Source organism: Salvelinus namaycush, chromosome 14 (assembly GCF_016432855.1).
Source record: "Salvelinus namaycush isolate Seneca chromosome 14, SaNama_1.0, whole genome shotgun sequence".
In the NCBI taxonomy this organism is placed as follows: Eukaryota; Metazoa; Chordata; class Actinopteri; order Salmoniformes; family Salmonidae; genus Salvelinus; species Salvelinus namaycush.
The window spans coordinates 4,332,986-4,356,923 of record NC_052320.1 but is presented as its reverse complement, the minus strand read 5'-3'; the positions used below and the strand labels follow the sequence as shown (position 1 = coordinate 4,356,923).

At 55.3% G+C, this 23,938-nt stretch overlaps 1 protein-coding gene across 1 annotated transcript in view; it reads left to right on the top strand.

The window, feature by feature from the left end:
- abcd1 (ATP-binding cassette, sub-family D (ALD), member 1) overlaps positions 1-23,938 on the top strand; it is a 60,959-nt gene that overhangs the window by 14,018 nt on the left and 23,003 nt on the right. The window contains exon 6 of the mRNA XM_039007818.1: positions 23,485-23,627. Coding sequence (XP_038863746.1) covers positions 23,485-23,627 — 143 coding nt within the window. The remainder of the gene's footprint in view (positions 1-23,484; positions 23,628-23,938) is intronic.

Genomic DNA, 23,938 nt, shown 5'->3' with positions numbered 1-23,938 from the left:
CATCCAAAGCTAGCTGCTGGTAGGCTCGTGTTGTGTCCAACACTCCTGCGTCTCCATCCAAAGCTAGCTGCTGGTAGGCTCGTGTCGTGTCCAACACTCCTGCGTCTCCATCCAAAGTTAGCTGCTGGTAGGCTCGTGTCCTGTCCAACACTCCTGCATCTCCATCCAAAGCTAGCTGCTGGTAGGCTCGTCTCCAACACTCCTGCATCTCCATCCAAAGCTAGCTGCTGGTAGGCTCGTCTCCAACACTCCTGCATCTCCATCCAAAGCTAGCTGCTGGTAGGCTCGTGTCGTGTCCAACACTCCTACATCTCCATCCAAAGCTAGCTGCTGGTAGGCTCGACTCGTATCCAACACTCCTGCATCTCCATCCAAAGCTAGCTGCTGGTAGGCTCGTGTCGTGTCCAACACTCCTGCATCTCCATCCAAAGCTAGCTGCTGGTAGGCTCGTCTCCAACACTCCTGCATCTCCATCCAAAGCTAGCTGCTGGTAGGCTCGTGGCCAACACTCCTGCATCTCCATCCAAAGCTAGCTGCTGGTAGGCTCGTCTCCAACACTCCTGCATCTCCATCCAAAGCTAGCTGCTGGTAGGCTCGTCTCCAACACTCCTGCATCTCCATCCAAAGCTAGCTGCTGGTAGGCTCGTCTCCAACACTCCTGCGTCTCCATCCAAAGCTAGCTGCTGGTAGGCTCGTCTCCAACACTCCTGCATCTCCATCCAAAGCTAGCTGCTGGTAGGCTCGTCTCCAACACTCCTGCGTCTCCATCCAAAGCTAGCTGCTGGTAGGCTCGTCTCCAACACTCCTGCATCTCCATCCAAAGCTAGCTGCTGGTAGGCTCGTCTCCAACACTCCTGCGTCTCCATCCAAAGCTAGCTGCTGGTAGGCTCGTGTCGTGTCCAACGCTCCTGCATCTCCATCCAAAGCTAGCTGCTGGTAGGCTCGTGTCGTGTCCAACACTCCTGCATCTCCATCCAAAGCTAGCTGCTGGTAGGCTCGTGTCGTGTCCAACACTCCTGCGTCTCCATCCAAAGCTAGCTGCTGGTAGGCTCGTGTCGTGTCCAACACTCCTGCGTCTCCATCCAAAGCTAGCTGCTGGTAGGCTCGTGTCGTGTCCAACACTCCTGCATCTCCATCCAAAGCTAGCTGCTGGTAGGCTCGTCTCCAACACTCCTGCATCTCCATCCAAAGCTAGCTGCTGGTAGGCTCGTGTCCAACACTCCTGCATCTCCATCCAAAGCTAGCTGCTGGTAGGCTCGTCTCCAACACTCCTGCATCTCCATCCAAAGCTAGCTGCTGGTAGGCTCGTCTCCAACACTCCTGCATCTCCATCCAAAGCTAGCTGCTGGTAGGCTCGTGTCGTGTCCAACACTCCTGCGTCTCCATCAAAAGCTAGCTGCTGGTAGGCTCGTGTCGTGTCCAACACTCCTGCATCTCCATCCAAAGCTAGCTGCTGGTAGGCTCGTCTCCAACACTCCTGCATCTCCATCCAAAGCTAGCTGCTGGTAGGCTCGTGTCGTCTCCAACACTCCTGCATCTCCATCCAAAGCTAGCTGCTGGTAGGCTCGTGTCGTGTCCAACACTCCTGCTTCTCCATCCAAAGCTAGCTGCTGGTAGGCTCGTCTCGTGTCCAACACTCCTGCGTCTCCATCCAAAGCTAGCTGCTGGTAGGCTCGTGTCGTGTCCAACACTCCTGCGTCTCCATCCAAAGCTAGCTGCTGGTAGGCTCGTGTCGTGTACAACACTCCTGCGTCTCCATCCAAAGTTAGCTGCTGGTAGGCTCGTGTCCTGTCCAACACTCCTGCATCTCCATCCAAAGCTAGCTGCTGGTAGGCTCGTCTCCAACACTCCTGCATCTCCATCCAAAGCTAGCTGCTGGTAGGCTCGTCTCCAACACTCCTGCATCTCCATCCAAAGCTAGCTGCTGGTAGGCTCGTCTCCAACACTCCTGCATCTCCATCCAAAGCTAGCTGCTGGTAGGCTCGTGTCGTGTCCAACACTCCTGCATCTCCATCCAAAGCTAGCTGCTGGTAGGCTCGTGTCGTGTCCAACACTCCTGCGTCTCCATCCAAAGCTAGCTGCTGGTAGGCTCGTGTCCAACACTCCTGCATCTCCATCCAAAGCTAGCTGCTGGTAGGCTCGTGTCGTGTCCAACACTCCTGCATCTCCATCCAAAGCTAGCTGCTGGTAGGCTCGTGTCCTGTCCAACACTCCTGCATCTCCATCCAAAGCTAGCTGCTGGTAGGCTCGTGTCGTGCCCAACACTCCTGCGTCTCCATCCAAAGCTAGCTGCTGGTAGGCTCGTGTCCTGTCCAACACTCCTGCATCTCCATCCAAAGCTAGCTGCTGGTAGGCTCGTCTCCAACACTTCTGCATCTCCATCCAAAGCTAGCTGCTGGTAGGCTCGTCTCCAACACTCCTGCATCTCCATCCAAAGCTAGCTGCTGGTAGGCTCGTCTCCAACACTCCTGCATCTCCATCCAAAGCTAGCTGCTGGTAGGCTCGTCTCCAACACTCCTGCATCTCCATCCAAAGCTAGCTGCTGGTAGGCTCGTCTCCAACACTCCTGCATCTCCATCCAAAGCTAGCTGCTGGTAGGCTCGTGTCGTGTCCAACACTCCTGCATCTCCATCCAAAGCTAGCTGCTGGTAGGCTCGTGTCGTGTCCAACACTCCTGCATCTCCATCCAAAGCTAGCTGCTGGTAGGCTCGTGTCGTGTCCAACACTCCTGCATCTCCATCCAAAGCTAGCTGCTGGTAGGCTCGTCTCCAACACTCCTGCATCTCCATCCAAAGCTAGCTGCTGGTAGGCTCGTCTCCAACACTCCTGCATCTCCATCCAAAGCTAGCTGCTGGTAGGCTCGTGTCCAACACTCCTGCATCTCCATCCAAAGCTAGCTGCTGGTAGGCTCGTCTCCAACACTCCTGCATCTCCATCCAAAGCTAGCTGCTGGTAGGCTCGTGTCGTGTCCAACACTCCTGCATCTCCATCCAAAGCTAGCTGCTGGTAGGCTCGTGTCGTGTCCAACACTCCTGCATCTCCATCCAAAGCTAGCTGCTGGTAGGCTTGTCTCCAACACTCCTGCATCTCCATCCAAAGCTAGCTGCTGGTAGGCTCGTCTCCAACACTCCTGCATCTCCATCCAAAGCTAGCTGCTGGTAGGCTCGTGTCGTGCCCAACACTCCTGCGTCTCCATCCAAAGCTAGCTGCTGGTAGGCTCGTGTCGTGTCCAACACTCCTGCGTCTCCATCCAAAGCTAGCTGCTGGTAGGCTCGTGTCGTCTCCAACACTCCTGCGTCTCCATCCAAAGCTAGCTGCTGGTAGGCTCGTCTCCACACTCCTGCATCTCCATCCAAAGCTAGCTGCTGGTAGGCTCGTGTCGTGTCCAACACTCCTGCGTCTCCATCCAAAGCTAGCTGCTGGTAGGCTCGTGTCCTGTCCAACACTCCTGCATCTCCATCCAAAGCTAGCTGCTGGTAGGCTCGTCTCCAACACTCCTGCATCTCCATCCAAAGCTAGCTGCTGGTAGGCTCGTCTCCAACACTCCTGCATCTCCATCCAAAGCTAGCTGCTGGTAGGCTCGTGTCCGTGTCCAACACTCCTACAATCTCCATCCAAAGCTAGCTGCTGGTAGGCTCGACTCGTATCCAACACTCCTGCATCTCCATCCAAAGCTAGCTGCTGGTAGGCTCGTGTCGTGTCCAACACTCCTGCATCTCCATCCAAAGCTAGCTGCTGGTAGGCTCGTCTCCAACACTCCTGCATCTCCATCCAAAGCTAGCTGCTGGTAGGCTCGTGTCCAACACTCCTGCATCTCCATCCAAAGCTAGCTGCTGGTAGGCTCGTCTCCAACACTCCTGCATCTCCATCCAAAGCTAGCTGCTGGTAGGGCTCGTCTCCAACACTCCTGCATCTCCATCCAAAGCTAGCTGCTGTAGGCTCGTCTCCAACACTCCTGCATCTCCATCCAAAGCTAGCTGCTGGTAGGCTCGTCTCCAACACTCCTGCATCTCCATCCAAAGCTAGCTGCTGGTAGACTCGTCTCCAACACTCCTGCGTCTCCATCCAAAGCTAGCTGCTGGTAGGCTCGTGTCGTGTCCAACACTCCTGCATCTCCATCCAAATCTAGCTGCTGGTAGGCTCGTGTCGTGTCCAACACTCCTGCGTCTCCATCCAAAGCTAGCTGCTGGTAGGCTCGTGTCGTGTCCACACTCGGGGGGGGGGCGGGGGCCATCCAAAGCGTAGCTGCGGGGTAGACTCCGTGTCGTGTCAACATCTGCGGTGTGCCCCCTCATCCTAAAGCAGCGAGCTGCGGGTAAGACTTCGTCTGGGATCGTGTCCTAACACTCCTGCGTCCTCCATCCAAATGCTGAGCCTTGCTGGTAGGGCGCGTGTCGTGTCCAACACTCCTGCGTCTCCATCCAAAGCTAGCTGCTGGTAGGCCGTCGTGTCGTGTTCCAAAAAAAAAAAAGAAAACCTGCGAATCTCATCCCAAAGCCCTAGCTGCTGGTAGTCTCCCCCCCCCCTGTCCACCAACACTCCTGCGTCTCCATCCTAAAGCTAGCTGCTGGTAGGGCTAGTTCGTACCAACACTCCTGCGTCTCCATCCAAAGCTAGCTGCTGTAGGCTCGTGTCGTGTCCAACACTCCTGCGTCTCCATCCAAAGCTAGCTGCTGGTAGGCTTGTCTCCAACACTCCTGCATCTCCATCCAAAGCTAGCTGCTGGTAGGCCTCGTCTCCAACACTCATGCGTCTCCATCCAAAGCTAGCTGCTGTAGCTCGTGTCGTGTCCAACACTCCTCTCTCCCATCCAAAGCTAGCTGCTGGTAGGCTCGTGTCGTGTCCAACACTCCTGCAAATCTCCATCCAAAGCTAGCTGCTGGTAGGCTCGTGTCGTGTCCAACACTCCTGCATCTCCATCCAAAGCTAGCTGCTGGTAGGCTCGTGTCCAACACTCCTGCATCTCCATCCAAAGCTAGCTGCTGGTAGGCTCGTGTCGTGTCCAACACTCCTGCGTCTCCATCCAAAAGCTAGCTGCTGGTAGGGCTCGTGTCGTGTCCCAACACTCCTCGTCTCCATCCAAAGCTAGCTGCTGGTAGGCTCGTCGTGTCCCAACACTCCTGCAGTCTCCATCCAAAGCTAGCTGCTGGTAGGCTCGTGTCGTGTCCACACTCCCTGGCATCTCCATCCAAAGCTCAGCTTGCTGGTAGCGCGTTCGTGTCCCAACACTCCTGCATCCTCATCCAAAGCTAGCTGCTGGTAGGCTCGTCTTCCAACACTCCTGCATCTCCATCCAAAGCTAGCTGCTGGTAGGCCGTGTGCGTCGTCCAACACTCCTGCAGGTCTCCATCCAAAGCTAGCTGCTGGTAGGCGCGTGTCCCAACACTCCTGCATCTCCCATCCAAAGCTAGCTGCTGGTCGGCCTCAGTGGTCGGTCCAACACTCCTGCATCTCCACCAAAGCTAGCTGCTGGTAGGCTCGTGTCGTGTTCCAACACTCCACTGCATCTCCATCCAAAGCTAGCCTGCTGGTAGGCTCGACGTCTCCAACACTCCTGCATCTCCATCCAAAGCTAGCCTGTCTGGTAGGCTCGTGGTGCTCCAACACTCCTGCCTTCTCCATCCAAAGCTAGCTGCTGGTAGGCTCGTGTCGTGTCCAACACTCCTGCAGTCTCCATCCAAAGCTAGCTGCTGGTAGGCCTTCGTCCTCCAACACTCCTGCATCTCCATCCAAAGCTAGCTGGCTGGTAGGGGCTCGTGCTCCAACACTCCTGCGTCTCCATCCAAAGCTAGCTGCTGGTAGGCTCGTGTCGTGTCCAACACTCCTGCGTCTCCATCCAAAGCTAGCTGCTGGTAGGCTCGTGTCGTGTCCAACACTCCTGCATCTCCATCCAAAGCTAGCTGCTGGTAGGCTCGTCTCCAACACTCCTGCGTCTCCATCCAAAGCTAGCTGCTGGTAGGCTCGTGTCGTGTCCAACACTCCTGCGTCTCCATCCAAAGCTAGCTGCTGGTAGGCTCGTCTCCAACACTCCTGCATCTCCATCCAAAGCTAGCGCTGGTAGTCGGTCCTGGTCCAACACTCCTAGCATCTCCACCAAAGCTAGCTGCTGGTAGGCTCGTTCCAACACTCCTGCATCTCCATCCAAAGTAGCTGCTGGTAGGCTCGTGCTGTCCAACACTCGCATCTCCATCCAAAGCTAGCTGTGTAGGCTCGTCTCCAACACTCCTGCATCTCCATCCAAAGCTAGTCGCTGGTAGGCTCGTCTCCAACACTCCTGCATCTCCATCCAAAGCTAGCTGCTGGTAGGTCGTCTCCAACACTCCTGCATCCCATCCAAAGCTAGCTGCTGGTAGGGCGTGTCTCCAACACTTCCTGCATCTCCATCCAAAGCTAGCTGCTGGTAGGCTCGTCTCCAACACTCCTGCGTCTCCATCCAAAGCTAGCTGCTGGTAGGCCGTGCTCTGTCCAAGACACTCCTGCAGTCTCCATCAAAGCTAGCTGCTGGTAGGCTAGTGTCTGTCAAACACTCCTGCAGTCTCATCCAAAGCTAGCTGCTGGTAGGCTCGTGTCGTGTCCAACACTCCTGCATGTTCCATCCAAAGCTAGCTGCTGGTAGGCTGTGTCGTGTCCAACACTCCTGCGTTCTCATCCAAAGCTAGGTGCTGGTAGCTCGGTCGTGTCCAACACTCCTGCATCTCCATCCAAAAGCTAGCTGGTAGGCTCGTCTCCAACACTCCTGCAGTCTCCATCCAAAGCTAGCTGCTGGTAGGCTTCGTGCTCCAACAATCCTGCCTCTCATCCAAGCTAGCTGCTGGTAGGCTCGTCTCAACACTCCTGCATCTCCATCCAAAGCTAGCTGCTGGTAGGCTCGTGTCGTGTCCAACACCTGCAGTTCCATCCAAAGCTAGCTGCTGGTAGGCTCGTGTCTTCCAACACTCTGCATCTCCATCCAAAGCTCGCTGCTGGTAGGCTCGTGTCGTGTCCAACACTCTGCGTCTATCCCACCAAACTGATCTCATCCAGCTCTGCTGTAGGATCGTGTCGTGTCCAACACTCCTGCATCTCCATCCAAAGCTAGCTGCTGGTAGGCTCGTCTCCAACATCCTGCATCTCCATCCAAAGCTAGTGCTGGTAGGCTCGTGTCGTGTCCAACACTCCTGCATCTCCATCCAAAGCTAGCTGTGTAGGCTCGTCTCCAACACTCCTGCGTCTCCATCCAAAGCTAGCTGCTGGTAGGCTCGTGTCGTGTCCAACACTCCTGCGTCTCCATCCAAAGCTAGCTGCTGGTAGGCTCGTCTCCAACACTCCTGCATCTCCATCCAAAGCTAGCTGCTGGTAGGCTCGTGTCCAACACTCCTGCATCTCCATCCAAAGCTAGCTGCTGGTAGGCTCGTCTCCAACACTCCTGCATCTCCATCCAAAGCTAGCTGCTGGTAGGCTCGTGTCCAACACTCCTGCATCTCCATCCAAAGCTAGCTGCTGGTAGGGCTCGTGTCGTGTCCAACACTCCTGCATCTCCATCCAAAGCTAGCTGCTGGTAGGCTCGTGTCCGTGTCCAACACTCCTGCGTCTCCATCCAAAGCTAGCTGCTGGTAGGCTCGTGTCGTGTCCAACACTCCTGCGTTCTCCATCCAAAGCTAGCTGCTGGTAGGCTCGTGTCTTGTCCAACACTCCTGCATCTCCATCCAAAGCTAGCTGCTGGTAGGCTCGTCTCCAACACTTCCTGCATCTCCATCCAAAGCTAGCTGCTGGTAGGCTCGTGTCCAACACTCCTGCATCTCCATCCAAAGCTAGCTGCTGGTAGGCTCGTCTCCAACACTCCTGCATCTCCATCCAAAGCTAGCTGCTGGTAGGCTCGTCTCCAACACTCCTGCATCTCCATCCAAAGCTAGCTGCTGGTAGGCTCGGTCTCCAACACTCCTGCATCTCCATCCAAAGCTAGCTGCTGGTAGGCTCGTGTCGTGTCAACACTCCTGCATCTCCATCCAAAGCTAGCTGCTGGTAGGCTCGTGTCTGTCCAACACTCTCCTGCATCTCCATCCAAAGCTAGCTGCTGGTAGGCTCGTGTCGTGTCCAACACTCCTGCATCTCCATCCAAAGCTAGCTGCTGGTAGGCTCTGTCGGTCAACACTCCTGCATTCCTCCATCCAAAGCTAGCTGCTGGTAGGCTCGTCTCGTGTCAACATATCCATCCAAAGCTAGCTGCTGGTAGGCTCGACTGTATCCAACACTCCTGCATCTCCATCCAAAGCTAGCTGCTGGTAGGCTCGTGTCGTGTCCAACACTCCTGCATCTCCATCCAAAGCTAGCTGCTGGTAGGCTCGTGTCCAACACTCCTGCATCTCCATCCAAAGCTAGCTGCTGGTAGGCTCGTCTCCAACACTCCTGCATCTCCATCCAAAGCTAGCTGCTGGTAGGCTCGTGTCCAACACTCCTGCATCTCCATCCAAAGCTAGCTGCTGGTAGGCTCGTGTCCAACACTCCTGCATCTCCATCCAAAGCTAGCTGCTGGTAGGCTCGTGTCGGTCCAACACTCCTGCATCTCCATCCAAAGCTAGCTGCTGGTAGGCTCGTCTCCAACACTCCTGCATCTCCATCCAAAGCTAGCTGCTGGTAGGCTCGTCTCCAACACTCCTGCATCTCCATCCAAAGCTAGCTGCTGGTAGGCTCGTGTCGTGTCCAACACTCCTGCATCTCCATCCAAAGCCTAGCTGCTGGTAGGCTCGTCTCCAACACTCCTGCATCTCCATCCAAAGCTAGCTGCTGGTAGGCTCGTCTCCAACACTCTGCATCTCCATCCAAAGCTAGCTGCTGGTAGGCTCGTCTCCAACACTCCTGCATCTCCATCCAAAGCTAGCTGCTGGTAGGCTCGTCTCCAACACTCCTGCATCTCCATCCAAAGCTAGCTGCTGTAGGCTCGGTCTCCAACACTCCTGCGTCTCCATCCAAAGCTAGCTGCTGGTAGACTCGTCTCCAACACTCCTGCGTCTCCATCCAAAGCTAGCTGCTGGTAGGCTCGTGTCGTGTCCAACGCTCCTGCATCTCCATCCAAAGCTAGCTGCTGGTAGGCTCGTGTCGTGTCCAACACTCCTGCATCTCCATCCAAAGCTAGCTGCTGGTAGGCTCGTGTCGTGTCCAACACTCCTGCTGTCTCCATCCAAAGCTAGCTGCTGGTAGGCTCGTGTCGTGTCCAACACTCCTGCGTCTCCATCCAAGCTAGCTGCTGGTAGGCTCGTCTCCAACACTCCTGCGTCTCCATCCAAAGCTAGCTGCTGGTAGGCTCGTGTCGTGTCCAACACTCCTGCGTCTCCATCCAAAGCTAGCTGCTGGTAGGCTCGTCTCCAACACTCCTGCATCTCCATCCAAAGCTAGCTGCTGGTAGGCTCGTGTCCAACACTCCTGCATCTCCATCCAAAGCTAGCTGCTGGTAGGCTCGTCTCCAACACTCCTGCATCTCCATCCAAAGCTAGCTGCTGGTAGGCTCGTCTCCAACACTCCTGCATCTCCATCCAAAGCTAGCTGCTGGTAGGCTCGTGTCGTGTCCAACACTCCTGCATCTCCATCCAAAGCTAGCTGCTGGTAGGCTCGTGTCGTGTCCAACACTCCTGCATCTCCATCCAAAGCTAGCTGCTGGTAGGCTCGTGTCGTGTCCAAACACTCCTGCATCTCCATCCAAAGCTAGCTGCTGGTAGGCTCGTGTCGTGTCCAACACTCCTGCGTCTCCATCCAAAGCTAGCTGCGGGTAGGCTCGTGTCGTGTCCAACACTCCTGCATCTCCATCCAAAGCTAGCTGCTGGTAGGCTCGTCTCCAACACTCCTGCATCTCCATCCAAAGCTAGCTGCTGGTAGGCTCGTCTCCAACACTCCTGCATCTCCATCCAAAGCTAGCTGCTGGTAGGCTCGTGTCGTGTCCAACACTCCTGCATCTCCATCCAAAGCTAGCTGCTGGTAGGCTCGTCTCCAACACTCCTGCGTCTCCATCCAAAGCTAGCTGCTGGTAGGCTCGTCTCCAACACTCCTGCGTCTCCATCCAAAGCTAGCTGCTGTAGGCTCGTCTCCAACACTCCTGCGTCTCCATCCAAAGCTAGCTGCTGGTAGGTTCGTGTCGTGTCCAACACTCCTGCATCTCCATCCAAAGCTAGCTGCTGGTAGGCTCGACTCGTATCCAACACTCCTGCATCTCCATCCAAAGCTAGCTGCTGGTAGGCTCGTGTCGTGTCCAACACTCCTGCATCTCCATCCAAAGCTAGCTGCTGGTAGGCTCGTCTCCAACACTCCTGCATCTCCATCCAAAGCTAGCTGCTGGTAGGCTGGTCTCCAACACTCCTGCATCTCCATCCAAAGCTAGCTGCTGGTAGGCTCGTGTCGTGTCCAACACTCCTGCATCTCCATCCAAAGCTAGCTGCTGGTAGGCTCGTGTCGTGTCCAACACTCCTGCGTCTCCATCCAAAGCTAGCTGCTGGTAGGCTCGTGTCCAACACTCCTGCATCTCCATCCAAAGCTAGCTGCTGGTGGGCTCGTCTCCAACACTCCTGCATCTCCATCCAAAGCTAGCTACTGGTAGGCTCGTGTCCAACACTCCTGCATCTCCATCCAAAGCTAGCTGCTGGTAGGCTCGTCTCCAACACTCCTGCATCTCCATCCAAAGCTAGCTGCTGGTAGGCTCGTGTCGTGTCCAACACTCCTGCATCTCCATCCAAAGCTAGCTGCTGGTAGGCTCGTGTCGTGTCCAACACTCCTACATCTCCATCCAAAGCTAGCTGCTGGTAGGCTCGACTCGTATCCAACACTCCTGCATCTCCATCCAAAGCTAGCTGCTGGTAGGCTCGTGTCGTGTCCAACACTCCTGCATCTCCATCCAAAGCTAGCTGCTGGTAGGCTCGTCTCCAACACTCCTGCATCTCCATCCAAAGCTAGCTGCTGGTAGGCTCGTGTCCAACACTCCTGCATCTCCATCCAAAGCTAGCTGCTGGTAGGCTCGTCTCCAACACTCCTGCATCTCCATCCAAAGCTAGCTGCTGGTAGGCTCGTGTCGTGTCCAACACTCCTGCATCTCCATCCAAAGCTAGCTGCTGGTAGGCTCGTCTCCAACACTCCTGCATCTCCATCCAAAGCTAGCTGCTGGTAGGCTCGTCTCCAACACTCCTGCATCTCCATCCAAAGCTAGCTGCTGGTAGGCTCGTCTCCAACACTCCTGCGTCTCCATCCAAAGCTAGCTGCTGGTAGGCTCGTCTCCAACACTCCTGCATCTCCATCCAAAGCTAGCTGCTGGTAGGCTCGTCTCCAACACTCCTGCGTCTCCATCCAAAGCTAGCTGCTGGTAGGCTCGTGTCGTGTCCAACACTCCTGCGTCTCCATCCAAAGCTAGCTGCTGGTAGGCTCGTGTCGTGTCCAACACTCCTGCGTCTCCATCCAAAGCTAGCTGCTGGTAGGCTCGTGTCGTGTCCAACACTCCTGCGTCTCCATCCAAAGCTAGCTGCTGGTAGGCTCGTGTCGTGTCCAACACTCCTGCGTCTCCATCCAAAGCTAGCTGCTGGTAGGCTCGTGTCGTGTCCAACACTCCTGCGTCTCCATCCAAAGCTAGCTGCTGGTAGGCTCGTGTCGTGTCCAACACTCCTGCGTCTCCATCCAAAGCTAGCTGCTGGTAGGCTCGTGTCGGTCCAACACTCCTGCGTCTCCATCCAAAGCTAGCTGCGTAGGCTCGTCTCCAACACTCCTGCATCTCCATCCAAAGCTAGCTGCTGGTAGGCTCGTGTCGTGTCCAACACTCCTGCGTCTCCATCCAAAGCTAGCTGCTGGTAGGCTCGTCTCCAACACTCCTGCATCTCCATCCAAAGCTAGCTGCTGGTAGGCTCGTGTCGTGTCCAACACTCCTGCGTCTCCATCCAAAGTTAGCTGCTGGTAGGCTCGTGTCCTGTCCAACACTCCTGCATCTCCATCCAAAGCTAGCTGCTGGTAGGCTCGTCTCCAACACTCCTGCATCTCCATCCAAAGCTAGCTGCTGGTAGGCTCGTGTCGTGTCCAACACTCCTGCATCTCCATCCAAAGCTAGCTGCTGGTAGGCTCGTGTCGTGTCCAACACTCCTGCGTCTCCATCCAAAGCTAGCTGCTGGTAGGCTCGTGTCCAACACTCCTGCATCTCCATCCAAAGCTAGCTGCTGGTAGGCTCGTCTCCAACACTCCTGCGTCTCCATCCAAAGCTAGCTGCTGGTAGGCTCGTGTCGTGTCCAACACTCCTGCGTCTCCATCCAAAGCTAGCTGCTGGTAGGCTCGTCTCCAACACTCCTGCATCTCCATCCAAAGCTAGCTGCTGGTAGGCTCGTGTCGTGTCCAACACTCCTGCATCTCCATCCAAAGCTAGCTGCTGGTAGGCTCGTCTCCAACACTCCTGCATCTCCATCCAAAGCTAGCTGCTGGTAGGCTCGTGTCGTGTCCAACACTCCTGCGTCTCCATCCAAAGCTAGCTGCTGGTAGGCTTGTGTCGTGTCCAACACTCCTGCGTCTCCATCCAAAGTTAGCTGCTGGTAGGCTCGTGTCCTGTCCAACACTCCTGCATCTCCATCCAAAGCTAGCTGCTGGTAGGCTCGTCTCCAACACTCCTGCATCTCCATCCAAAGCTAGCTGCTGGTAGGCTCGTGTCGTGTCCAACACTCCTGCATCTCCATCCAAAGCTAGCTGCTGGTAGGCTCGTGTCGTGTCCAACAATCCTGCGTCTCCATCCAAAGCTAGCTGCTGGTAGGCTCGTGTCCAACACTCCTGCATCTCCATCCAAAGCTAGCTGCTGGTAGGCTCGTCTCCAACACTCCTGCATCTCCATCCAAAGCTAGCTACTGGTAGGCTCGTGTCCAACACTCCTGCATCTCCATCCAAAGCTAGCTGCTGGTAGGCTCGTCTCCAACACTCCTGCATCTCCATCCAAAGCTAGCTGCTGGTAGGCTCGTCTCGTGTCCAACACTCCTGCGTCTCCATCCAAAGCTAGCTGCTGGTAGGCTCGTGTCGTGTCCAACACTCCTGCGTCTCCATCCAAAGCTAGCTGCTGGTAGGCTCGTGTCGTGTCCAACACTCCTGCGTCTCCATCCAAAGTTAGCTGCTGGTAGGCTCGTGTCCTGTCCAACACTCCTGCATCTCCATCCAAAGCTAGCTACTGGTAGGCTCGTGTCCAACACTCCTGCATCTCCATCCAAAGCTAGCTGCTGGTAGGCTCGTGTCGTGTCCAACACTCCTGCATCTCCATCCAAAGCTAGCTGCTGGTAGGCTCGTGTCGTGTCCAACACTCCTAAATCTCCATCCAAAGCTAGCTGCTGGTAGGCTCGACTCGTATCCAACACTCCTGCATCTCCATCCAAAGCTAGCTGCTGGTAGGCTCGTGTCGTGTCCAACACTCCTGCATCTCCATCCAAAGCTAGCTGCTGGTAGGCTCGTCTCCAACACTCCTGCATCTCCATCCAAAGCTAGCTGCTGGTAGGCTCGTGTCGTGTCCAACACTCCTGCATCTCCATCCAAAGCTAGCTGCTGGTAGGCTCGTCTCCAACACTCCTGCATCTCCATCCAAAGCTAGCTGCTGGTAGGCTCGTGTCGTGTCCAACACTCCTTCATCTCCATCCAAAGCTAGCTGCTGGTAGGCTCGTGTCGTGTCCAACACTCCTACATCTCCATCCAAAGCTAGCTGCTGGTAGGCTCGACTCGTATCCAACACTCCTGCATCTCCATCCAAAGCTAGCTGCTGGTAGGCTCGTGTCGTGTCCAACACTCCTGCATCTCCATCCAAAGCTAGCTGCTGGTAGGCTCGTCTCCAACACTCCTGCGTCTCCATCCAAAGCTAGCTGCTGGTAGGCTCGTCTCCAACACTCCTGCATCTCCATCCAAAGCTAGCTGCTGGTAGGCTCGTGTCGTGTCCAACACTCCTGCATCTCCATCCAAAGCTAGCTGCTGGTAGGCTCGTGTCGTGTCCAACACTCCTGCGTCTCCATCCAAAGCTAGCTGCTGGTAGGCTCGTGTCCAACACTCCTGCATCTCCATCCAAAGCTAGCTGCTGGTAGGCTCGTCTCCAACACTCCTGCATCTCCATCCAAAGCTAGCTGCTGGTAGGCTCGTCTCCAACACTCCTGCATCTCCATCCAAAGCTAGCTGCTGGTAGGCTCGTGTCCAACACTCCTGCGTCTCCATCCAAAGCTAGCTGCTGGTAGGCTCGTGTCGTGTCCAACACTCCTGCATCTCCATCCAAAGCTAGCTGCTGGTAGGCTCGTCTCCAACACTCCTGCATCTCCATCCAAAGCTAGCTGCTGGTAGGCTCGTGTCGTGTCCAACACTCCTGCATCTCCATCCAAAGCTAGCTGCTGGTAGGCTCGTGTCGTGTCCAACACTCCTGCATCTCCATCCAAAGCTAGCTGCTGGTAGGCTCGTGTCGTGTCCAACACTCCTGCATCTCCATCCAAAGCTAGCTGCTGGTAGGCTCGTCTCCAACACCTGCATCTCCATCCAAAGCTAGCTGCTGGTAGGCTCGTCTCCAACACCTGCATCTCCATCCAAAGCTAGCTGCTGGTAGGCTCGTCTCCAACACTCCTGCATCTCCATCCAAAGCTAGCTGCTGGTAGGCTCGTGTCGTGTCCAACACTCCTGCATCTCCATCCAAAGCTAGCTGCTGGTAGGCTTGTCTCCAACACTCCTGCATCTCCATCCAAAGCTAGCTGCTGGTAGGCTCGTGTCGTGTCCAACACTCCTGCATCTCCATCCAAAGCTAGCTGCTGGTAGGCTTGTCTCCAACACTCCTGCATCTCCATCCAAAGCTAGCTGCTGGTAGGCTCGTCTCCAACACTCCTGCATCTCCATCCAAAGCTAGCTGCTGGTAGGCTCGTCTCCAACACTCCTGCATCTCCATCCAAAGCTAGCTGCTGGTAGGCTCGTCTCCAACACTCCTGCATCTCCATCCAAAGCTAGCTGCTGGTAGGCTCGTGTCGTGTCCAACACTCCTGCATCTCCATCCAAAGCTAGCTGCTGGTAGGCTCGTCTCCAACACTCCTGCGTCTCCATCCAAAGCTAGCTGCTGGTAGGCTCGTCTCCAACACTCCTGCATCTCCATCCAAAGCTAGCTGCTGGTAGGCTCGTCTCCAACACTCCTGCGTCTCCATCCAAAGCTAGCTGCTGGTAGGCTCGTCTCCAACACTCCTGCGTCTCCATCCAAAGCTAGCTGCTGGTAGGCTCGTCTCCAACACTCCTGCATCTCCATCCAAAGCTAGCTGCTGGTAGGCTCGTGTCGTGTCCAACACTCCTGCATCTCCATCCAAAGCTAGCTGCTGGTAGGCTCGTGTCGTGTCCAACACTCCTGCATCTCCATCCAAAGCTAGCTGCTGGTAGGCTCGTGTCGTGTCCAACACTCCTGCATCTCCATCCAAAGCTAGCTGCTGGTAGGCTCGTGTCGTGTTCAACACTCCTGCGTCTCCATCCAAAGCTAGCTGCGGGTAGGCTCGTGTCGTGTCCAACACTCCTGCATCTCCATCCAAAGCTAGCTGCTGGTAGGCTCGTCTCCAACACTCCTGCATCTCCATCCAAAGCTAGCTGCTGGTAGGCTCGTCTCCAACACTCCTGCATCTCCATCCAAAGCTAGCTGCTGGTAGGCTCGTGTCGTGTCCAACACTCCTGCATCTCCATCCAAAGCTAGCTGCTGGTAGGCTCGTCTCCAACACTCCTGCGTCTCCATCCAAAGCTAGCTGCTGGTAGGCTCGTCTCCAACACTCCTGCGTCTCCATCCAAAGCTAGCTGCTGGTAGGCTCGTCTCCAACACTCCTGCGTCTCCATCCAAAGCTAGCTGCTGGTAGGTTCGTGTCGTGTCCAACACTCCTGCATCTCCATCCAAAGCTAGCTGCTGGTAGACTCGTGTCGTGTCCAACACTCCTACATCTCTATCCAAAGCTAGCTGCTGGTAGGCTCGACTCGTATCCAACACTCCTGCATCTCCATCCAAAGCTAGCTGCTGGTAGGCTCGTGTCGTGTCCAACACTCCTGCATCTCCATCCAAAGCTAGCTGCTGGTAGGCTCGTCTCCAACACTCCTGCATCTCCATCCAAAGCTAGCTGCTGGTAGGCTGGTCTCCAACACTCCTGCATCTCCATCCAAAGCTAGCTGCTGGTAGGCTCGTGTCGTGTCCAACACTCCTGCATCTCCATCCAAAGCTAGCTGCTGGTAGGCTCGTGTCGTGTCCAACACTCCTGCGTCTCCATCCAAAGCTAGCTGCTGGTAGGCTCGTGTCCAACACTCCTGCATCTCCATCCAAAGCTAGCTGCTGGTGGGCTCGTCTCCAACACTCCTGCATCTCCATCCAAAGCTAGCTACTGGTAGGCTCGTGTCCAACACTCCTGCATCTCCATCCAAAGCTAGCTGCTGGTAGGCTCGTCTCCAACACTCCTGCATCTCCATCCAAAGCTAGCTGCTGGTAGGCTCGTGTCGTGTCCAACACTCCTGCATCTCCATCCAAAGCTAGCTGCGGGTAGGCTCGTGTCGTGTCCAACACTCCTACATCTCCATCCAAAGCTAGCTGCTGGTAGGCTCGACTCGTATCCAACACTCCTGCATCTCCATCCAAAGCTAGCTGCTGGTAGGCTCGTGTCGTGTCCAACACTCCTGCATCTCCATCCAAAGCTAGCTGCTGGTAGGCTCGTCTCCAACACTCCTGCATCTCCATCCAAAGCTAGCTGCTGGTAGGCTCGTGTCCAACACTCCTGCATCTCCATCCAAAGCTAGCTGCTGGTAGGCTCGTCTCCAACACTCCTGCATCTCCATCCAAAGCTAGCTGCTGGTAGGCTCGTGTCGTGTCCAACACTCCTGCATCTCCATCCAAAGCTAGCTGCTGGTAGGCTCGTCTCCAACACTCCTGCATCTCCATCCAAAGCTAGCTGCTGGTAGGCTCGTCTCCAACACTCCTGCATCTCCATCCAAAGCTAGCTGCTGGTAGGCTCGTCTCCAACACTCCTGCATCTCCATCCAAAGCTAGCTGCTGGTAGGCTCGTCTCCAACACTCCTGCATCTCCATCCAAAGCTAGCTGCTGGTAGGCTCGTGTCGTGTCCAACACTCCTGCATCTCCATCCAAAGCTAGCTGCTGGTAGGCTCGTCTCCAACACTCCTGCATCTCCATCCAAAGCTAGCTGCTGGTAGGCTCGTCTCCAACACTCCTGCATCTCCATCCAAAGCTAGCTGCTGGTAGGCTCGTCTCCAACACTCCTGCGTCTCCATCCAAAGCTAGCTGCTGGTAGGCTCGTGTCGTGTCCAACACTCCTGCGTCTCCATCCAAAGCTAGCTGCTGGTAGGCTCGTGTCGTGTCCAACACTCCTGCATCTCCATCCAAAGCTAGCTGCTGGTAGGCTCGTCTCGTGTCCAACACTCCTGCGTCTCCATCCAAAGCTAGCTGCTGGTAGGCTCGTGTCGTGTCCAACACTCCTGCGTCTCCATCCAAAGCTAGCTGCTGGTAGGCTCGTGTCGTGTCCAACACTCCTGCATCTCCATCCAAAGCTAGCTGCTGGTAGGCTCGTCTCCAACACTCCTGCGTCTCCATCCAAAGCTAGCTGCTGGTAGGCTCGTGTCGTGTCCAACACTCCTGCGTCTCCATCCAAAGCTAGCTGCTGGTAGGCTCGTCTCCAACACTCCTGCATCTCCATCCAAAGCTAGCTGCTGGTAGGCTCGTCTCGTGTCCAACACTCCTGCGTCTCCATCCAAAGCTAGCTGCTGGTAGGCTCGTCTCCAACACTCCTGCATCTCCATCCAAAGCTAGCTGCTGGTAGGCTCGTGTCGTGTCCAACACTCCTGCATCTCCATCCAAAGCTAGCTGCTGGTAGGCTCGTGTCCAACACTCCTGCATCTCCATCCAAAGCTAGCTGCTGGTAGGCTCGTCTCCAACACTCCTGCATCTCCATCCAAAGCTAGCTGCTGGTAGGCTCGTGTCGTGTCCAACACTCCTGCGTCTCCATCCAAAGCTAGCTGCTGGTAGGCTCGTGTCGTGTCCAACACTCCTGCGTCTCCATCCAAAGTTAGCTGCTGGTAGGCTCGTGTCCTGTCCAACACTCCTGCATCTCCATCCAAAGCTAGCTGCTGGTAGGCTCGTCTCCAACACTCCTGCATCTCCATCCAAAGCTAGCTGCTGGTAGGCTCGTGTCGTGTCCAACACTCCTGCATCTCCATCCAAAGCTAGCTGCTGGTAGGCTCGTGTCGTGTCCAACACTCCTGCGTCTCCATCCAAAGCTAGCTGCTGGTAGGCTCGTGTCCAACACTCCTGCGTCTCCATCCAAAGCTAGCTGCTGGTAGGCTCGTCTCCAACACTCCTGCATCTCCATCCAAAGCTAGCTGCTGGTAGGCTCGTCTCCAACACTCCTGCGTCTCCATCCAAAGCTAGCTGCTGGTAGGCTCGTGTCGTGTCCAACACTCCTGCGTCTCCATCCAAAGCTAGCTGCTGGTAGGCTCGTCTCCAACACTCCTGCATCTCCATCCAAAGCTAGCTGCTGGTAGGCTCGTCTCGTGTCCAACACTCCTGCATCTCCATCCAAAGCTAGCTGCTGGTAGGCTCGTCTCCAACACTCCTGCATCTCCATCCAAAGCTAGCTGCTGGTAGGCTCGTGTCGTGTCCAACACTCCTGCGTCTCCATCCAAAGCTAGCTGCTGGTAGGCTCGTGTCGTGTCCAACACTCCTGCGTCTCCATCCAAAGTTAGCTGCTGGTAGGCTCGTGTCCTGTCCAACACTCCTGCATCTCCATCCAAAGCTAGCTGCTGGTAGGCTCGTCTCCAACACTCCTGCATCTCCATCCAAAGCTAGCTGCTGGTAGGCTCGTGTCGTGTCCAACACTCCTGCATCTCCATCCAAAGCTAGCTGCTGGTAGGCTCGTGTCGTGTCCAACACTCCTGCGTCTCCATCCAAAGCTAGCTGCTGGTAGGCTCGTGTCCAACACTCCTGCATCTCCATCCAAAGCTAGCTGCTGGTAGGCTCGTCTCCAACACTCCTGCATCTCCATCCAAAGCTAGCTACTGGTAGGCTCGTGTCCAACACTCCTGCATCTCCATCCAAAGCTAGCTGCTGGTAGGCTCGTCTCCAACACTCCTGCATCTCCATCCAAAGCTAGCTGCTGGTAGGCTCGTGTCGTGTCCAACACTCCTGCGTCTCCATCCAAAGCTAGCTGCTGGTAGGCTCGTGTCGTGTCCAACACTCCTGCGTCTCCATCCAAAGTTAGCTGCTGGTAGGCTCGTGTCCTGTCCAACACTCCTGCATCTCCATCCAAAGCTAGCTGCTGGTAGGCTCGTCTCCAACACTCCTGCATCTCCATCCAAAGCTAGCTGCTGGTAGGCTCGTGTCGTGTCCAACACTCCTGCATCTCCATCCAAAGCTAGCTGCTGGTAGGCTCGTGTCGTGTCCAACACTCCTGCGTCTCCATCCAAAGCTAGCTGCTGGTAGGCTCGTGTCCAACACTCCTGCATCTCCATCCAAAGCTAGCTGCTGGTAGGCTCGTCTCCAACACTCCTGCATCTCCATCCAAAGCTAGCTACTGGTAGGCTCGTGTCCAACACTCCTGCATCTCCATCCAAAGCTAGCTGCTGGTAGGCTCGTGTCGTGTCCAACACTCCTGCATCTCCATCCAAAGCTAGCTGCTGGTAGGCTCGTGTCGTGTCCAACACTCCTACATCTCCATCCAAAGCTAGCTGCTGGTAGGCTCGACTCGTATCCAACACTCCTGCATCTCCATCCAAAGCTAGCTGCTGGTAGGCTCGTGTCGTGTCCAACACTCCTGCATCTCCATCCAAAGCTAGCTGCTGGTAGGCTCGTCTCCAACACTCCTGCATCTCCATCCAAAGCTAGCTGCTGGTAGGCTCGTGTCGTGTCCAACACTCCTGCATCTCCATCCAAAGCTAGCTGCTGGTAGGCTCGTCTCCAACACTCCTGCATCTCCATCCAAAGCTAGCTGCTGGTAGGCTCGTGTCGTGTCCAACACTCCTTCATCTCCATCCAAAGCTAGCTGCTGGTAGGCTCGTGTCGTGTCCAACACTCCTACATCTCCATCCAAAGCTAGCTACTGGTAGGCTCGACTCGTATCCAACACTCCTGCATCTCCATCCAAAGCTAGCTGCTGGTAGGCTCGTGTCGTGTCCAACACTCCTGCATCTCCATCCAAAGCTAGCTGCTGGTAGGCTCGTCTCCAACACTCCTGCATCTCCATCCAAAGCTAGCTGCTGGTAGGCTCGTCTCCAACACTCCTGCATCTCCATCCAAAGCTAGCTGCTGGTAGGCTCGTGTCGTGTCCAACACTCCTGCATCTCCATCCAAAGCTAGCTGCTGGTAGGCTCGTGTCGTGTCCAACACTCCTGCGTCTCCATCCAAAGCTAGCTGCTGGTAGGCTCGTGTCCAACACTCCTGCATCTCCATCCAAAGCTAGCTGCTGGTAGGCTCGTCTCCAACACTCCTGCATCTCCATCCAAAGCTAGCTGCTGGTAGGCTCGTCTCCAACACTCCTGCATCTCCATCCAAAGCTAGCTGCTGGTAGGCTCGTGTCCAACACTCCTGCGTCTCCATCCAAAGCTAGCTGCTGGTAGGCTCGTGTCGTGTCCAACACTCCTGCATCTCCATCCAAAGCTAGCTGCTGGTAGGCTCGTCTCCAACACTCCTGCATCTCCATCCAAAGCTAGCTGCTGGTAGGCTCGTGTCGTGTCCAACACTCCTGCATCTCCATCCAAAGCTAGCTGCTGGTAGGCTTGTCTCCAACACTCCTGCATCTCCATCCAAAGCTAGCTGCTGGTAGGCTCGTCTCGTGTCCAACACTCCTGCGTCTCCATCCAAAGCTAGCTGCTGGTAGGCTCGTCTCCAACACTCCTGCATCTCCATCCAAAGCTAGCTGCTGGTAGGCTCGTGTCGTGTCCAACACTCCTGCATCTCCATCCAAAGCTAGCTGCTGGTAGGCTCGTCTCCAACACTCCTGCATCTCCATCCAAAGCTAGCTGCTGGTAGGCTCGTCTCCAACACTCCTGCATCTCCATCCAAAGCTAGCTGCTGGTAGGCTCGTCTCCAACACTCCTGCATCTCCATCCAAAGCTAGCTGCTGGTAGGCTCGTGTCGTGTCCAACACTCCTGCGTCTCCATCCAAAGCTAGCTGCTGGTAGGCTCGTGTCGTGTCCAACACTCCTGCGTCTCCATCCAAAGCTAGCTGCTGTTAGGCTCGTGTCGTGTCCAACACTCCTGCGTCTCCATCCAAAGCTAGCTGCTGGTAGGCTCGTGTCGTGTCCAACACTCCTGCGTCTCCATCCAAAGCTAGCTGCTGGTAGGCTCGTGTCGTGTCCAACACTCCTGCGTCTCCATCCAAAGCTAGCTGCTGGTAGGCTCGTGTCGTGTCCAACACTCCTGCGTCTCCATCCAAAGCTAGCTGCTGGTAGGCTCGTGTCCAACACTCCTGCATCTCCATCCAAAGCTAGCTGCTGGTAGGCTCGTCTCCAACACTCCTGCATCTCCATCCAAAGCTAGCTGCTGGTAGGCTCGTCTCCAACACTCCTGCATCTCCATCCAAAGCTAGCTGCTGGTAGGCTCGTGTCCAACACTCCTGCGTCTCCATCCAAAGCTAGCTGCTGGTAGGCTCGTGTCGTGTCCAACACTCCTGCATCTCCATCCAAAGCTAGCTGCTGGTAGGCTCGTCTCCAACACTCCTGCATCTCCATCCAAAGCTAGCTGCTGGTAGGCTCGTGTCGTGTCCAACACTCCTGCATCTCCATCCAAAGCTAGCTGCTGGTAGGCTCGTGTCGTGTCCAACACTCCTGCATCTCCATCCAAAGCTAGCTGCTGGTAGGCTCGTGTCGTGTCCAACACTCCTGCATCTCCATCCAAAGCTAGCTGCTGGTAGGCTCGTCTCCAACACCTGCATCTCCATCCAAAGCTAGCTGCTGGTAGGCTCGTCTCCAACACTCCTGCATCTCCATCCAAAGCTAGCTGCTGGTAGGCTCGTGTCGTGTCCAACACTCCTGCATCTCCATCCAAAGCTAGCTGCTGGTAGGCTCGTCTCCAACACCTGCATCTCCATCCAAAGCTAGCTGCTGGTAGGCTCGTCTCCAACACTCCTGCATCTCCATCCAAAGCTAGCTGCTGGTAGGCTCGTGTCGTGTCCAACACTCCTGCATCTCCATCCAAAGCTAGCTGCTGGTAGGCTTGTCTCCAACACTCCTGCATCTCCATCCAAAGCTAGCTGCTGGTAGGCTCGTGTCGTGTCCAACACTCCTGCGTCTCCATCCAAAGCTAGCTGCTGGTAGGCTCGTCTCCAACACTCCTGCATCTCCATCCAAAGCTAGCTGCTGGTAGGCTCGTGTCGTGTCCAACACTCCTGCATCTCCATCCAAAGCTAGCTGCTGGTAGGCTCGTCTCCAACACTCCTGCATCTCCATCCAAAGCTAGCTGCTGGTAGGCTCGTCTCCAACACTCCTGCATCTCCATCCAAAGCTAGCTGCTGGTAGGCTCGTCTCCAACACTCCTGCATCTCCATCCAAAGCTAGCTGCTGGTAGGCTCGTGTCGTGTCCAACACTCCTGCGTCTCCATCCAAAGCTAGCTGCTGGTAGGCTCGTGTCGTGTCCAACACTCCTGCGTCTCCATCCAAAGCTAGCTGCTGTTAGGCTCGTGTCGTGTCCAACACTCCTGCGTCTCCATCCAAAGCTAGCTGCTGGTAGGCTCGTGTCGTGTCCAACACTCCTGCGTCTCCATCCAAAGCTAGCTGCTGGTAGGCTCGTGTCGTGTCCAACACTCCTGCGTCTCCATCCAAAGCTAGCTGCTGGTAGGCTCGTGTCGTGTCCAACACTCCTGCGTCTCCATCCAAAGCTAGCTGCTGGTAGGCTCGTGTCGTGTCCAACACTCCTGCGTCTCCATCCAAAGCTAGCTGCTGGTAGGCTCGTCTCCAACACTCCTGCATCTCCATCCAAAGTTAGCTGCTGGTAGGCTCGTGTCGTGTCCAGCTTTGCAATATACTCCAGCTATATGTCTCCTCTGTTTACAGTAATGATAGATTACAGTACTAAACCTACAGCTTTTGGATATATGGGCACTCCCCCCACATATGAAACGGGCTCTGACGTCCTCTGGACTTTGGATAAACAGTGATGATCTATCAGAGGGAGGCTGTGAAGCCGTTGACCGTGTCCCCGACGGAGAAGGAGCAGGCTTACAAATGTGTTTCTGTATGGGCTATGAAGTGCTTATGTATGGGCTATGAAGTGCTTATGTATGGGCTATGAAGTGCTTATGTATGGGCTATGAAGTGCTTATGTATGGGCTATGAAGTGCTTATGTATGGGCTATGAAGTGCTTATGTATGGGCTATGAAGTGCTTATGTATGGGCTATGAAGTGCTTATGTATGGGCTATGAAGTGTTTATGTATGGGCTATGAAGTGCTTATGTATGGGCTATGAAGTGCTTATGTATGGGCTATGAAGTGCTTATGTATGGGCTATGAAGTGCTTATGTATCTTCTGTATGCTTTCAGACTCGGAGGATGTGAAGCAGTTGGCCATGAATTTGAAAGAGGAGGACCTAGTGAGTGAGAGGGCTCAGGCCTTCTCCACCGCTAGGAACCTCCTCAACTCTGCCGCCGACGCCGTCGAGAGAATCATGAGCTCTTACAAGGAGGTGAGGCTATAGAAACGACCCCTACCTCCTAATAACCCCTAGACCCTAACCCCTCACTGTCAAGAGGTTAATGAGCTCTTACAAGGAGGTGAGGCTATAGAAACGACCCCTACCTCCTAATAACCCCTAGACCCTAACCCCTCACTGTCAAGAGGTTAATGAGCTCTTACAAGGAGGTGAGGCTATAGAAACGACCCCTACCTCCTAATAACCCCTAGACCCTAACCCCTCACTGTCAAGAGGTTAATGCGCTCATACAAGGTGAGGCTATAGAAACGACCCCTACCTCCTAATAACCCCTAGACCTTAAC